At 38.5% G+C, this 18,055-nt stretch overlaps 1 protein-coding gene across 1 annotated transcript in view; it reads left to right on the forward strand.

The window, feature by feature from the left end:
• The first annotated feature begins 6,029 nt into the window (after positions 1-6,029).
• LOC133123461 (aquaporin-8-like) overlaps positions 6,030-18,055 on the forward strand; it is a 53,761-nt gene continuing 41,735 nt past the window's right edge. The window contains exons 1-4 of the mRNA XM_061233927.1: positions 6,030-6,268; positions 7,379-7,505; positions 7,998-8,212; positions 9,717-9,851. Of these exons, the coding sequence (XP_061089911.1) occupies positions 6,030-6,268; positions 7,379-7,505; positions 7,998-8,212; positions 9,717-9,851 (716 nt within the window). The remainder of the gene's footprint in view (positions 6,269-7,378; positions 7,506-7,997; positions 8,213-9,716; positions 9,852-18,055) is intronic.

Genomic DNA, 18,055 nt, shown 5'->3' on the forward strand with positions numbered 1-18,055 from the left:
TACAAAACTAAGAAAACTGCTGAATTTCCAGGCCAAGTGGGTAATGCTGATTACATTTAGATAACATTTTGAAAAGCAATAAATCTAGACAGGTTGAGTTTCACTGTAAATTATCATGGTCTACCACTAGGTGGAAGCAGATACTAACATGAGCTGTGACATAATTTCACAGACTAAAATGTGTTTGCTTTGCTTGTCAAATATTTATGATGTGTCCATTAATGATGATGTCATTAATATGAGTTATGCTGGCTCTATGTAATCAGGCCAGTGTAATGAAGGCCATAACAGATGGCGGGTTATGTACACAGGACACTATTTGGATGATCTGGACACTTGACTGAAGTTAATACATTTGGAAAAACAAAAGATATTCCAGCTGAACTTTGTGGTTTGCATCAACTTAACGACCATGCCAGTCTAGCAGGTTGATTGCTTCTGAGATTGCGGTGGCTAGATTTTCACACTGACAAGAATATTCTCTGTAATATTTCTGCATATTGTAAATCATATTGGTTATGGGTGGAAGTAAACAACAAACACAGTTTCATATTTGTATGCCTCTTTATATAAAGGGTGTAAAGACAAGCAGAGGATTGGGGAGGGGGGTTGGGCAAGTTTCTACTCTAACATCACAAGTTTGTGCATAGTGTACAATGCTTGTCAGGGATGTTATATTCCACGACACATCAGATTAAAACACAAAAGCAAAACGTGTCAAGGTTAATATTACAAGCAACATGCTCAGTTAGATATTTAATTGCAGTCATAGCAGACAATAAGATTTAATTACATTGAACATGCTGAGCTAGTCTTTTATGTGGCGACCTAGACTATAGATCAAGGGTCTCCAATCTTATCCAGAAAGGGCCGGTGTGTGTGCAGGTTGTTGTTTTAGCACAGGACTAAGACAGCTGATTCTACTCATCTAGGTCTTGATTAAAGACCACGATTAGTTCATTAGTATAATCAGGTGTGTTACTGCTGGGTTAAAACAAAAACCTGCACCCACGCCGGCCCTTTTAGGATAAGATTGGAGACCCCTGCTATAGATGATAAATCAACCGTAGGTGTGTCCTAGTTTACTTCACATGGAAACAAAACTAACAAGTGATAACACTCATTCCACATTTTCACTTGAGACAAAAATATTTTTTTTTCATGATTAGGCTCTGTACTCCACAATTTTAGGTTTGTCATCAAACTATTCACATGTGGTTAAAGTGCAGATAATTGGAGTGGCTAAATTGCCCCTAGGAAAAAAACTCCTAAAATAAATGGTAATGGTATTGGTAATATTATAGTGCTTTATTATAAAAGCCTATTTTCATTACTAATATTATCATTATAAATATTGCAATTGCGTCAGGAAAGATGTTGGAAATGTCAGTGGTTAAAATGCACACGTATGCTTGTAATACATCTTTATATTATAATTTATCATGCATATATAAATATATATATATATTTGCCTAGGGTTCAATGGAATTTTGAATGGGGACATTAGGGTCTGCTAATGCATGCTGGGAGGTATATTCATTAAGCATCTCTTCATCAAGATTACATTTATGGAAAAAACGTTTATATAACCGTTTGTCTCCTTGAGAGGGCAGTGGAGAGGCAGTTTTGCAGGATAAATTAAAAAATGGAGATTACTGTCCCCATTTCTTTGAAACACTGATATAAGGAGGGGTTTGCTTTAGTCAACATTCTAGCTACAGTGGGCCCCGGAATTATTGGCACCCCTGATAAATCTTCAGAAAAATGGAATAAACCAAATAAAAAATGTATTTCCCAAAAAAACTGGTTCCGCAATTACTAGCACCTCTGGTTTAATACTTTGTGCAAACACCCCTGGCAAAGAAGACATCTATGAGTCTTTTTCTATAATTTGTGATACGGTTAGAGAACACATTTTTGAGGGATTTTTTTACCATTCCTCCTCCATGCAGAACTTTTCAGAATCATTGATATGGGATACCCCCCTCGTTAGTTCAGACTACAGGTTGGGATTTAAGTCTGGAGACTGAGATGGACATTGCACAACATGGTTGTTGTTTTTTACTTAAACTTTCTGTGTAGGTTTTGATGTACGCTTGGAGTCATTGTCCAGCTGGACAATCTACCTATGACCAAGACTCCTGGCAGAAACAAGCAGATTTTTAGCCAAGATTTCCTGGTACTTTGTTGAATTCATATTGTGTCATTGATCTTAAATGGTAGGTATGAGGTGCTTCTCCTTGTATGCATTCCATTTTGCAGCCAAACATGTCAATGGTGTCTATGGCCACAATGTTCAATTTTGGTCTCGTCTGACCATAGTACTCCCTTCTAGTCATAATTCCAATAAGGTTTGGTAAGCTGAAGATGTTTGGTTTTGTTTATTGTGCTCAGTAAGGGCTGTCTTTCTACCACCCTTCCAGTTTACTGGTATGAAGGTGCCATTGTATGTTTTCTTTTTGACTTGGTGAGCCCAACACAGAACCAATGTGCTGCAATTCTTAAACTGCGTTCCTTGGGTTACCTATGGCTTCTCTTACCATCTTCCTTAGGGGATAATATACACTCACTGAGCACTTTATTAGGAACACCTGTACACCTACATATTCATGCAATTATCTAATCAGCCAATTGTGTGGCAGCAGTACAATGCATACAATCATGTAGATACAGGTCAGGAGCTTCAGATACTGTTCACATCAACCATCAGAATGGGGAAAAAATGTGATCTAATGACTTTGACCATGGAATGATTGTTGGTGCCAGACAGGTTGGTTTGAGTATCTCAGAAACTGCTGATTTTAGGATTCTTAGGATCTTGGCCAGGCTGCTCAAAGCAGGACGGTGACAGTAACATGAATAACCACACATTACACAGTGGTATGAAGAGCATCTCTGAACAAAACAATGCATCAAAGTGGATAGGGTACAGCAGCAGAAGACGTCAGTAAGTCATCTGCCATCTCTGTCTTCTGAATTGACAGTTCTTTGGCTTTTTCCATGCTGATGGTTGACAAAGGGATTTTGCATGCTTTTTACCTCATATTTATACTCTAGTGAAACAGGAAGTGATGGAATGGCACAATATAGTTCCTTTAGACTGAGAGATGACCTAAATTAAAGTAAAATTATATCACCAATTTCACTTTGTTTGATTTTATTTACAATCATTGCCAGGGGTGCCAATAATTTTGGATTAGATTACTAAATAAAAATATTGAAACAGGAGAGTAAATGTATTTAAATAAAAGTATTCCTGTATGTTTGAACATAAAATATAGATAATTATCCATGTTTTTTATTTTATGCAGACTTTTTCTCTATTTTCATTAGGGGGGGCAATAATTCTGGATCCCACTGTACAGGTATGTGATCAACCCTCAAGATTCTAGGCCTCACTGTTTATTGCAAATAACTTATTACCTCTGTTATTTTTTGCAAACAGTTCCCTGGGAGTAATAAAAAGAGTAATAAAGTTAGTGATTGTTCAATGGAGCCAATCATTTTAACAAATGCCTTCCAAGCATGCTTAAACATGCAAAAAAGAACCATTAATGACCGTTTCATCATAGCCTTACCTGAAGTACTTCTTTTTGTCCCTGGTATCAGTATAACTGCTCCAATGACCACTGTGTTGAAACAAAAACAGGAAATAGCAACACACTTATCTGGGTTTAGTATCAATGTGGAACGTATGACCTAAGCAATATTGCAAAATCAATCTCCCAGCCCACCTGACCCCAAGTGCGCTTTGATGGTAGATACAGCACATCCAGACTGGAGAAGTATCTAACCCTGTGCTGGACACCCCTGCAGTCCTATGCACCAGGAATGTGCAATGGAACTGAATGAGTCAATTTAACATAAGTCTGACCATGCTACCCACCTGCCAACAGAATCTTCTTCACTGTAGTGTCCTGTTTGTTCTGTTTCCATGGAAACACTACATCAGCCATCCTGGTTCTTCTCATTCTACGAGGCAGTGGAAATGAGAACTATTATTTCACTGGCCCTGATGCTCTTCTTGTTGGCCCTCAGAGATAATTAAGAGTCGGAACCCTTTTTACAAAATGTTATTCATCAACCAAATGACATACATTTGGCATAAGAATTGTCATGGCGCTATTCTCTGTGTGTAGACTCAGATTCAATCTGGATATCTTTATTCTGAATATGGTAAATAATACACAATAAAATAACAATAGCATGGGTCAATGATACATACACGTATGTATGTTTTGATCTATGCCACAATAAAATGCTATGTGTTAAATTTAAATCTATAAAGTTCAAATGAGATAACGTACTCACAGACTCCAGTCATCTGACAACCAAGCTTATTTGACACAAGCATTTGACATAGGAGGTTTCGCTATGGTGTTTGAAAACTGTTTGACCCCATCCATTCTGAAAGAATGACTGCAAAACAATCTTGATTCAGCCTGAAGCTGTAGAGTAGGTTTAAAGAATGTATAGAAACTGTGGTCTCCACTCCTCAGTGACTGGGATGGGAAGTTTGGAACTCATGAGCTTTCAATCTCAACTTGCCTAGAACTAACTGCCATAACACTGTTCCACAGTTAGACTATGTCAGTGGTATGTGTAAACACATAAAAGCCTACTTTTCTGTTCCATTTTTCTTGGCTTGTACATTCGAATCTTGTATGTCCAGTTTGATGTGTAATTGCAAATTTAGCCATTTATTTCCACAGCTCCTGCAGGGAAAAAACAAGCAACAGTTAACAGCATATTACATGGGATGTAGTGACATTTGAAAAGATTACAACAAATTATTCTATCAAACAGAATTCCCCGAAGTGGGTTGTCAAAATGACACACAAACTAAATAATACCCTGTAAATACATATAAATGGTGACATTTAAATAAGGAATGAGTCACAGAAATATATTTTTTGTCAATTACGTGGGCTGTGGTTTAACAGTTTGGAAATCACTTTAAAACATGATCATAACGATAAAGCATGTTTAACGACAGTCCACACATCAAAATATTCTGTGCTAAAATCAACAAGTATAAAGAATATTTGACCACTTTTAGAGTCATACATCTGTCAGAGTTGCATTTTTAACACTGTGCATGCACCACTGAATATATATTTATCTTAAAATAAATCTGCTTTTAGGTATAAAAAGCAACAAGGGATTTTTTTTCTCTTGTTTATTTAGTGCTATTATTGTTAAACTAATATGATGTAAGATAATTATGCATAAAATAGAATAACAACATATGTATAATCAGGGATAAAATAACACAACATGGCTTGTTTTGTTTAGAGTGCGTACATGTGCATCTTAAAAGGCAGAATTCGAAATATTGTGTCCATGGTTCATGGTTTTGCTTACAGACCATTAGATATTCATATGCATAAAATACAGACCGTTCAACAGTGACCAAGTCGAACTTTATCCAAACCACTGCATGTTCAAGGAGTCTCCTGAGCCTGACCACAAGGTGACCCAAATGTGCCTGTGGCACTATATCAAGGCTCAGTAGTCAAGCATAATATCTTCCAGAACATTAATTTTTGAATATGCATAAGTCTAATGCTGTTGGAAAAAGAACTACAATGTTAGGCAAGGCCTATAAAAGCTGACTTTTCCAAGAAAGAGCCATTTGTGATGCATCCGTGATCAAGTTGCATTCCAAGAAAGGACGCAAGTTACTGGGATTTACAGTACTGTAGGTGAGTCATATAGGCCTATATTATTAAGTTTATTACTATTAAATTAACTATGTATCATCACATTGGATTATCATAAATATTTTGTACAGATCATACTCTATATATAACCAAACACCATTTGCATGTGTGGTAGTAGGCCTAATTATTATTCGTAAATTCTCAGAAAGCAATTTTGAGTTAGGGCTGCGTTTAATTAACTCGTAGCTATCAGTGAATATGAGATTTAGTGTCTTACATACATTATCAAGACAGATTTTTTTTGTGCTGAAGTCTATTTTTCCATGTCCTAATTAGTCTTTGGTTTCTGATAGTCCCCAAAGAACGATGTCTACCCTGCCAGCCGGTAAGGGCGATTGTGATAAAGCTGGGAGGCAGAAAAGCCGTCATACTGGGTACGACACGTACGTGCTGCCGTGCGTGGCCGAGTTTTTTGGGACTGGACTCTTCGTATTCACCGGCTGCGCTTCGCTGATAGAAAACTCACCGGGAACAGGCAGGCTTCAACCGGCAGTAGCGCATGGAGTTGCGCTCGCTATTTCTGTAGCCATTACGGCAGGAGTGAGGTACTATATGGTGCAAAAGGTCCCGACACAGTCGATAACAGTAACTCGTGTTCTTTGACGATAAAGGACTGTAGCGAGTTTAGAACTTAGAACATATTTAGAACATATTGTATGTGAAAGTGAGAGTTTTGTGGTTGCTACAATGAAGTACGGGAGTGTTTCTCAACTCTGGCCTAGGTGTCATACCGTAGCTGTGTATTCAATTAAGCAGGTAATTTTGCCTAGGAATCTTGTCTGTACTATTTATTAATGATTGATTACTCTCAGATGAGACAGTTTGATAAAGGGACAAACATGAACAAAAATGTTTAATGAATGTTTCCTATTTATCTGTATTTGACAAAACATTAAGAGCTAAATTTGGAAGAATACATATGTAAAGATGATGTGGTCCTGGACCAAAGTTAGGAAACATTGAAATAGACTACAAATGTTTGAGCAAGTACAGTATCAAAGCAATGTAAACTGTGGTACACACACATTTCACGTTACATTCTGTAATATACTTCTTTACCTCATTAAATAGTTTGTGCCATTGAACATTGAGCATTATGCCCAATAAACAGTAATAATATCCAAGAAACAATGCTGTGAACCATAATAGCAAAATATTGTGTCGGAATATAAAATATCATGCATATAATTCATAAGTTAAGTAGTACAGAGGCTGAGTAGTGCTCTGGCACATAAAGAACAATTAAATGTTAATTCCAAACTTCCATCACCGCCGTCACCTTTATTTTCTTGCAGTAAATAAATTGGCACAGGCTATTCACTGGCCAAAATATATATTCCACCAAATGAGCTGGTGAACAGATTTTGCTCTTTCACATGGCTTAAAACCATCCCTGTTGTATTGGTTCCAGACCTGAGTCAAAAATGTCATTGTTTTGTATTCATATACTTTTCTGTGCTCGATTTATCTTGCTTGGTGCGCTTAAGAGGACCAGAAGGTCCTAGAGTATTAGAGTATTAGAGTTAAAGTATTTCATACACCAGCTCAGTATAGTGTTGAGAAGTATTTGATGTAAACAGTTAGGTATTTGACCTAGGTCTGATTGGCTCTGTTTCGCCTGACCTTGTTTGCTGTATTGGCTCTGTTTGGTCTAGTGGTGGACACATAAACCCTGCGGTGTCACTAGGAGCTGCCTTATGTGGAGGTCTGAATGCCATTCTGCTTATTCCCTATTGGGTGGCTCAGTTCTGCGGAGGGCTGGTCGGGGCTGGCTTAGCCAGGGTGAGTGCTCCCTATATTTTCATGTAGATCATGGACTCCTGTGACTCTTAAGAATGGAACAGAAAAGATTTTAAAGAGCCTCTGTTAATCACCAGCTATTTTGGTTAAGAAGCACCAAGTACAATTTGGTAGCTATATCTATTAGAAGTTAAATTGGAAAACATTTTTCATACAGGAAATATGTAATTTAGAAATTGCTGCTCATTCTTTCACATATTTTTTGAACCTACAGTAGTTGTAGAAGATATATCATAAAATTTGCCTGTCTGGCCAAAATCTCCCTTTTCACCTATGGTGCATCCCCTTAATGCGAACAAAAGAAAGAAAACACTGGTGGTTATGGCGAACAGTCAGCATTTCGACCACAGTGGTTCTCTCACTCTCGCACCCTCTTTCTCTCCCATTACACTTGTGTGCAAAACCCAGACACAAACAGTGTAAAAAGTAATACTAATAATGAAAACAATGTTCTCTCACTCTGGCCACATGTAGGCCGTGTCGTCTCACGGAAATTTCATCAACGCAACGGGTGGGGCCTTCACTTCCGTCAGGACGGACGGACAGGTGGCCGGTGCCCTGGTGGCTGAGATTGTCATGACATTCTACCTGGTCCTGACCGTGTGCATGGGCGCAATCAACACGCAGAGCAAGACGCCCCTCGCCCCCTTCTGCATCGGGCTCACGCTCACCGTTGCCATTCTGGGAGGGTAAACGTACACGTACATCTTTCTCTCTGTGTATCTCACATTTTACATCCTTTTAGAAATGTGCTTTGGAAACTCCATCAAACAGGATTAAACAGTAAATTGAGGGATTAGGCTGAGTGGCATAACCTAGGTTCGGAACGTTTGATAGACATATATCAACATTTTAATTAATGATACTTTAGCAAAACAAACTGATACTGCATAATCCCAGTGTGTCATTTAATGCATTTTCCTCACATACTCCACCAAGAAGAAAGAGATGTTTAAAGTGTGTTGACAGCCTTTGTCCATATACACTCACTAATCATTTTATTAGGAACAACTGTACACCTACTTAATCATGTGATTATCTAATCAGCCAATTGTGTGGCAGCAGTGCAATGCATAAAATCATGCAGATACAGGTCAGGAGCTTCAGTCACCAATCAGAATGGGGAAAAAAATCTGAGTATTTCCATAACTGCTGCTACTGCTTTTTTGGTGTGAAAAACAAAAAACATCCTGTAATCAGCAGTTCTGCAGACAGAAATGCCTTGTTGATGGGAGAGGTCAATGGAGAATGGCCGGACTGGTTCGAGCTGACAGACAGGCTACAGTAACACAGATAACCACTCTGTACAATCGTGGTGAGCAGAAAAGCATCTCAGAATGCGGAACACGTCGAGGAGGAACAGCAGACAATGGCGTTGGGTTCAGGTCAGCCAAGAACATAATGCTGAGGCTGTAGGGGGCACAGGTTCACCAAAACTGGATAGTTGAAGACTGGAAAAACATAGCCTGGTCTGATGAATCTTGATTTCTGCTGAGGCATACAGATGATAGCGCCAGAATTTGGCACCAACAGCATGAATCCATGGGCCCAACCTACCTTGTGTCAACAGTCCTGGCTGGTGGCAATGGTGTAATGGTGTGGGGTATGTTTTATTGCTACACTTTGGGCACATTAATACCAATCAACCATTGCTTGAACGCAACAGCCTATCTGAGCATTGTTACTGACCATGTGCATCTCTTCATGGCCATAATGTACCCATCTTCTAATGGCTACTTCCGGCATAATAATGCACCATGTCACAATGCAAAAGTCGCCTCAAACTGGTTTCATGAACATGACAATTAGTTCATTGTTCTTCATTGGCCTTCCCAGTCTCTGGATCTGAATCCAATAGAATACCTTTAGGATATGGCAGAATGGGAGATTCACAGCATGAATGAGCTGCTTACAAATCTGCAGAAATTGCAAGATAGAATCATGTCAACATGGAACAGAATCTCAAAGAATTGTTGTCAACATCTTGTGGAATCCATGCCACAAAGAATTGAGGCTGTTTTGAGGGCAAAGGGAGGCCCTACCCAGTATTACTATAGTGTTCCTAATAAAGTGCTCAGTGAGTGTAGTGTAACATCATTTTCATGAGAAAACCGGAGGCTAAATCAGTAGCTCCAGGAGTATAGCACATTTGTATGTTCGACTTTTTGACTTTTTCTCTCTCAATGGTGTCAGGGGTGGTGTGTCGGGTGCCTGTCTGAACCCGGCCAGAGCCTTCGGCCCAGCAGTGGTGGCTAACTACTGGCCCTATCACTGGGTGTACTGGGTTGGGCCTCTCATTGCCGCAGTGCTAGTAGGAGTGGTGCTCAGGTACCATTACTGATAATATAAACTTCATGGTGTAATGTCATCAAGAAATGAATGATACTGCTTTTGTTTATCATACTGTTTATTTTATTTGTATTATGATATGTGAAACTTAGGGCCACCAGTTTGTCTCCACCATGTGACCTGCAGAGATTTAAATTGTATTTCAGTGCTTATTCTCAAGAGGTCCCCATAGGCACTCCATTCAGTTAAGTGACTCTTCATAAAATTGAGTTTTTTAATGGATACATTTATAAACAATTACTTAAAGGTACAATAGGTAAGATTTTTGTGTTAAAACATTGTTACAAGACCATTGTAAATCCCTTCCTATCATTAAAAAGGGCTCACTGACATGTTGCCTGTGTTTATAGACCTTAAATTCGGGTTTCAAGGGCCGTCAAATGTATCAAAACGTTGTACAGCTGTACAGCAGTTAAAGCTCATTGGTTGAAAAATGCCACAGGCAAAGGCATTCTGTCGGTTTATTCTGATTGTTTGTGTCGCTGCCTAAATTGCACTCGACAAGCAATCATTGAAACTTTGTGCTTCAGGTGGATATTTGTACATTCGGGAAGCTAACTTGTAATCGCTAATTTGCTTGATATCGCGAACTGGTATTGTTTTCTAACTAGATAAGCAATAGTATACAGAATTGTAGTGATCGCTTGTCTGGATTTAAATTTGGGCAGCTACACGTTCCTTTTGTGTCTTTACGTGTTCAATCATCCGTACCTTTATTTCTTAAACTATAAGTTGCAGTTGCATCGTTTGTGGTAGACTATCATATCTTAATTATATATCCAGCCTACTTACTTGCTTGCTCACAATATAGTTGGTTAGCTAACGTGAAAACTAGTGTTTTGTAGCACACCAAAGTCAAGATCTCTTAAAGTCACCTGTTCGGCAATTGTCTTACTAACACTACGAAAAGGCGGCAAGCTCTGTTGCGTTTGTCACTGTCAGCTATCCAAAACAGTGCACAAGAACACTGAACTCTATGATAAGGGAAGCATAAACAGTGTTGTGGTTTGAGGTTGTCTGTTGTTGCAATTCCTCTCTTGCTCGTTAGGAGTTTATAACTAAGCAAAAAATACTTCCGCTCGAAGCCAAGGCAACTATGGGGGAGCATCTGTTACAGTAGGTTCTTTGTTAGTTAGTTCTTTGACTTATGGTAGAACCTATGCACTTGTAAGTCGCTTTGGATTAAAAGCGTCTGCCAAATGACTAAAATGTAAATGTAGGTGCGAAGGTCGTTTAGTTCCATTTTGGCTTTTCATCGTCTATCCTCCCTTGCAGAGCAACCGTTTAGTTTGAATTTAGTGAGGAATATACCTCCCTCAAGGGACAGGGAAAGGAATGTGTTAAAGTTGACCCTAGAGAGCTGGCTTTCATTGTTACTCAGCACAGCAATTGGTCACATAAGCAGTTGACTACACACTTATCTCAGGACACCAGGGGGGTATTTCATGAAGCAGGATTGCTGAGTTACCTGGATAAGTGTGCTGAGTAAAACCAAGAATAGCTCTTTTTACTTCTGTCCATGTTCCAGATTTTGGAGGGTGCCAGGTTTTACTTGCTGTTATCAAGGTTTCTTGGGTCTGAACTGGTCGCCATTATTAGTTCATTATTATTAGTTAATTAGTTTAGTTAATATTTATTTTTAACTTATGTTGTGCAATTTAAATGTTATGTAACTGCTCTCATTTTTCGTGTAGGCATTTCCCACTGCTTCTAATAAACCTGAAAAAAACCATGCACCTTCACAACATTTGAAAATACTGCAGCATACCCACAGTAGTAAATAATCAAACTGAATTTAACATGTGAGTGTCGCTTGTAAACATCACTGTCAATCATCGTCTGTGCTTAATTAGTGGCAATTACTTTATTAGCAGAGATTATTGAGGTTGTGCAAATGGGATAATTGTTTGAGAAGGAGCTTGACAACGAAGCTATAGTGACCTCTAGCGGGCGGAGGACTGAAATACCATGTGAGAAAACAAGGGGAGACAAAGTGGTGGCCCTAATGATAATGAAATATTATAATTATGCTTATTATGAACTATTATTTGTATTTTAATAGTGTGTGTATTCAGAAAAGAAAAACGCAATAGAGAATGACAGTGATTTCGTCTGCTCTTTTTTCTTCTTCACCAAAGGTTTCTCCTCGGTGACCCTGGGATACGACTCGTGATGAAGAAGCAAACGTTTGCGTGAAAACTTTTCTTTTTTTTTCAACCCCACCACCACAAGCGCATACACACACATACATACATTCCCACACACACAGACACATACTAAAACACACACACACACACACACACACACACACAGGTCTCACCACTGATATGTGAGAGGCATTACATGTGCACTGCAGAGATATTTTATAGGCCAGCAAACATGACTTTGTAACCTGTGGTGCACAAACTAAGGCAGTAAGAAAGGAAAGATGTTTTGCTGCAGTATGCTATCTGACACAGGGCCAGTCTGACTGTATTCTACCCTAAAGGAGACACATAGTGCCTAATAGTGTATTACATGTAGTAGCACTAGAAACATGCTCGTTCATATGCATATAATAATATTTGCATGGAACATATATACATGTACGTTATTTAACAATGAAATTGCAACATATTATGCATCAAAACCATACAAAGTATGTAAAGAGAGATGACATAGGCTTTGCTACCATATCTTTTCCAGCTGTTATGTGCATATTGTTGTGAGATGAGGGTCTGGGGGTATTTTGGAGTCTGGGGGAACTTCAGATTTCCTGATCAAAACCACTGGTACACTATGAATAAAATGGACCACTTTAAGTGCCAGAACAACAAAGCAGAGGCAAAACCTGCCTCAAAAAATAATTCAGTCTACCTATTCAGATCACATATCATCAATAAAGTAAGTCACCAGCCCTGTGTTGGCCTAAATAAACTGATTATAGAATTTCTTTTTTCTTTTACCTGTTTTCAATCATTTTCTGTAATTAACAAGTTTACCAAAGATCTGAATAATCCATTGGCAGGTGAACACACAGCTTCTTCATGCCATGTTAGGGGGACTAAATACTAAATTAAATTTAGAAAAATATGTTTATTCACTAAGTACACAAAAAAGGTAATCTACTCTGTTAACTACCTACATTGCAATAAAGATTATTGTGTCATAAATAGTGTGTGGAAAACAAAGAGCAGCTCCAGGTATTCATGATTTCGAACAACATCGATTGAAATGTGCACAATTTTGTAAATATATTTTTTTTATTTCTCGTTTTACCTAATTCAGGAGAACTGGCTGGTACTGAGTGCTTTGTGACTTAATCCTATCAGGAAAATGTCTCCCTAAATTTTCTGGTCAGCAGCTGTAACTGGTATGCTTGCATGCACATGTGTGATACACACAGGTCATCACCAGCAAAAACATCCAAGTATTTGCATGCCATTCAAAAACACACTAATACTCAGCCATAACATTTATTATTATGCATTACTTTATTATCCTTGGTTATAAATCCTGTTTTGAGGCAGCACTGCAGTTCCAGGTCAACTTTTATGGAAAACTGGAATTGTTTGTACCATGTAAACTATAGTTACATAACATCTTTATGCAGTGTGATCTATATGATAAAGGACAACTCCTTTGCCGGGTGCTGCCGTAAGATATTTTAATGTCGATTCAATGCAGTAAAGTCTAATAAAATCAACAGGCTTTTTCGATGGTACCTTTATGAGATTGACTTACGGGTCACAGTATGCACAGCACTCTTCGGAATGTGATTTACTTCCTTAACGCAGAGCCATTTCAGAGAAAGGGCAACAGCTGGAGTGGGAGAGAGAGCGATACTTCTGTTAACTCTGCTGTCGCTCATCCCTTCTATATCAATTGACTTCTCTCCCTTTCCACAATGATATTTTCCCCAGGATTCAGCTGCCTGTGTGTGTGTGTGTGTGTGTGTGTGTGTGTGTGTGTGTGTGTGTGCAAATTGGTGAAAGAAACAATTAAAGAAATCTCTATCTCTCTCTCTCTCTGTACTACAACCACATTATTGCTTGGCTTATACAGTTGGGATATACTCTATATCCAACTAAAAGTGTCACAATAAATCATTGAAGATAGAGTACAGAAATAAAAACTGCCATATGATCATGACGATAGCAATAATAACCCTTACATTCCTGTTCGTTTCCACCTTAAACACCAATAGGACTATGATCCCTAATAATAAAACAGCAATAACAATATTTAATAAATCATTTGACTCTCAAGTTCAAATCCAAAGCTCTCCTACCCATTCTTTCTCTATTCTCTCTTTCTCTCTTACTTTCTCCCCTCTGTATATTATTCTTGTACCAGCCCTTGCCCTGCCCCCAAACCGCAAATGTTTGGCCTTGCTTTAAATGACACACATCCGCAACACATATCCCGTTTATTGTCACTGCTGTTCGCTTCAGCATCCAACTGTCCGGCCGCCTCCAACAGATCCAAAATTAGATAAATGTAGGCTACAGCTACCCCGTTCCAACTGACAGAGAGTAATGACACCAATAGGTACTGTAAAAACCAATAATGTGACTTGTGCATAGAGGATGGTGCATATTTCTCCATCACACAAGCCTGTGTATTCTATGTCAGCTCAAACAGCCAATCTCTATTTAAATCCTATTAGTATCATGTTTGTATCAAAGAACGAGGAGGCCATCTGCTCTACCCCTTTTAGACTACACTAAAGACAAAGAGGACTTCATTATGAAACTTTTTGGACATCATGAATCAGGAAAGGCTCTAATCATTCATTTGTTTTTGTGCATGTTTGTGTGTGCACACACATGTGGTGATATGTGCATGTCTGGACACCTGTGTGTGAGGTATTTACTTATTTTGTCGATCTTTAATTAAATGCCAATGGCTTTTGATTTGTTTTAAATAAAAATAATTGCAATAACACTGAGACTTCTGAAGTACATTCTTACAAATGGGCAATGATGTTTATTTACATCAGAGCTAAGCTCCTAATAGTGTTGCCGTTTGGATCCTTTTCACAGAGGGAACGGCCCAGTTCTGCTGCTAGATTCGATTAATTCCTCTGCCGTCACTCATCATTCGATATAGCCAATAACATCAATTTACGCCGTATAATATTATAGAAACAATAGCAGAAACAAAATGAGTTGGAACACCAAGACGAGAACAGATGGCACATAATTGCCTCGTGGAGGAAGCCAGGGAGTCAATTTTTACTGCTCTCGAGGGAAAGACTATTTCAAAAAGTGCAGGTGCATTTGTTTTGATCGGGAAAAGCCTGAAGGAACAGTATGAAGAAGAATAAAGAGCTCGTCACGCGCACATTAGAGAAAAATTTCACAAAACGATTACTTTATTAGCGAGATCTGAATGCACTTGTACACTTTCATTACGCCAAATGAAATGAACAAGGCGAACGGCAGACCCACAGCGAAGGCATGGAAGTGATTGTCGATAGATGAGGTACCGGATTGGGCATGAGTGAAGTCATATTCAAATATGTCTCATCTGTAAGCAAACGGGGCCAGCACGTGCATGGTCCAAATTCAATATCCGTGCTGTTGCAAGCGTGGCAAAATTAATCCATGTGCCAAAGTATGAGATTACAAGAAATGCATTCTGGAAGAAAGTCTTCGCACTGCTATGTCTTGAGAATGTAATACAACCACTGGAAAACACCGTACATACTTCGCCAAACCTTCAGCTGCACGTCAATCTGGCAACGATGACAAGTTATTGATAACTCAATTAAATCCGTTGTTTTATTTCACTACACCGAGAGAAGCAGACCTGAAAACGCATCCTCGAAGTCTTACATTTTGTTGCGGCTTCTTTTTTAACCACGTAGTGGCGCTAACGATACATTGCGTTATAGACAATTGCAAGCGATGAAGAAATGGTTTGTTCTATTTTCTTGATATTCATTCTAATGTTGTTGAAAGATGCGTCATGTTAGGCTACAACCTGAAAAGTCTACATGTTACACAAAATTGGGACTGCACCAACACAGATTGCATAAAGTTTGAAGAATTACACATACGGTACATCCTAGGTTGAAAGGCTATTACTGCAACGGGCCAGCCAGAGGTGGTTTGGATCGACAGGCACATCCATGTAAAAGTGAATATCTTACAATAAATGAGCAAAATGCTGATGTTAAATATCGTTCGCCCCATTAATATAAATGTGTAATATTTCTATTTAAAAAGTGGGATATACAAGTCACTAATATCCTTGACATAGACCTATTGTGCATGCTATATTGGGATCAAGAAAACAATGTTATATTATAAGACTGCTTATTCCAAGTATGTTTTTGCAATACATATTTAATATATAAGTTGTGCAAGAGTTTATTCAATAACATGAAGTGTGAATGTACCTGTCATTACTCAAGGGATTGATTTTAATTTGCAGTGTAACAACACAGAAATAGAAGCAAAAATAAACTATTGGGCCACTGTAACCAGCAGAATAACCACCAAATGGACCCAATCAATATGTTCTCAATTCATAGAATTGGACCATCTCCAATTCATGACTTTTTGGGCGGCCTGTAGTATAGTGGTTAAGGTGCATGAATAGGACATGCAAGGTTGGTGGTTCAATCCCCAATGTAGATCATACAGCCGTTGGGCCCTTCAGCAAGGCCCTTAACCCTGCATTGCTCCAGGGGAGACCCTGCTTAGTCTAATCAACTGTACGTCGCTCTGGATAAGAGCGTCTGCCAAATGCCATTAATCTAATGTAATGTAATGATATTGGAATTGTGGAAATATTTGTGTACAGTGAAATAGCCTACTAACTGCATAAAAAAACTGCAAAAACTCAACTTCGAATTACAAATATTGTGTCACTTTTAACCAAAAGATAGGATTGCATATTTAAAGTTCCACATTACCAACTGATTTCAGACCAACTTAAACCTTATTGTGCTTGTAATCTGCAAAATCTGTAATAAATGTTATCCACCCTCTAGGATTGTGGTGAACAAGGAGTTATTATTAGTAATTATTGGAATTATTAATAATAGTTGGGGGAGAGAACTGAAAAAACCAACAATAAAAACATATCAGGGTTCATGTATGAATATAGCTGGTCTAAAAAAACGACTTATGTTATTGCCACAAGCACTCCATCATGCCTTCATATCAGATGTTCACAGTACTAACCCAGGCTACTCAGATTGTTCATGCAAATTTAATTGGCACTTAAAGAAACACAGGGCCAAGTTATTTAATATGTTCAGGTGGAAATAGATAACACTGCATTGTAACTGCAGTGTTTAGTCACAGTTTTCAAATTATTCAACCTAAAGGCAAATTGGTAGTTCATTGAAGAAATAGAAATTTACAATAAGCATTCACCAGTATGTTTCACAGAGTTGTCAATGTCTGGGAGAAGCCATCAAGCCATGTAGTACAAACAGAAATGGTGTTCATGGTGTTTATATGCAGGCTTGATGCAATGCTGGAGACTCATACTCTGTAGGTACAATGATGAGCCTGTACTGGCATTGTCTGCTCTCATCATTGTCAAAGCTCAGTCTGACAGGAAAAACAGTACAAACATGAGAAGATGATTACCTCTTTTTTAACCATGTTCCTCAAAACCATGTTCCATGTTCCTGAAAAGACTTGAATAATGTAATTTTCTCATGAATTATGTCAAATGGAAAATTACATTATTTTAACAGGTGGGGATAGCGTAGTGTTACAGGGTTGAACAAAACTGAGGGAATGTTTTCCCTGTCCTGTGCCAGTCCCCAAGAAGCTGAGGACGAAAAGCACCTGAACATGTTCTGGAATTGGACAGGAACAGCATGTGGATCTTCTAAGCTCTGGCTCCAGTGTGTTACTTAGAAGGATCTGTTTGGGGCTGGGCAGTCAGTGTGGCATCTCTGTAGGCCATGTGCCTCATCTTCTAATAAAGCAATACATGTAAATGTAATGTAAAGAGAGGTCAGCCATAGCAACGAAGGTCTGAGCTATGACTTGTACACTTTGTTTACATGTTATATGGAATTTATATTCAACTCCAATTAACTATTATTGATTCATTAATGATGATTACCCAAATGAAACATCACCCATTTCAGATATGCAAGCTGGTGACCTGCCAGCTGGTTCCAGTATGCTGGTCACCAGCATAACCATCTTCACTAATCTATGCTGCCATTT

The sequence above is a fragment of the Conger conger genome, chromosome 3 (assembly GCF_963514075.1).
Source record: "Conger conger chromosome 3, fConCon1.1, whole genome shotgun sequence".
NCBI lineage: Eukaryota > Metazoa > Chordata > Actinopteri > Anguilliformes > Congridae > Conger > Conger conger.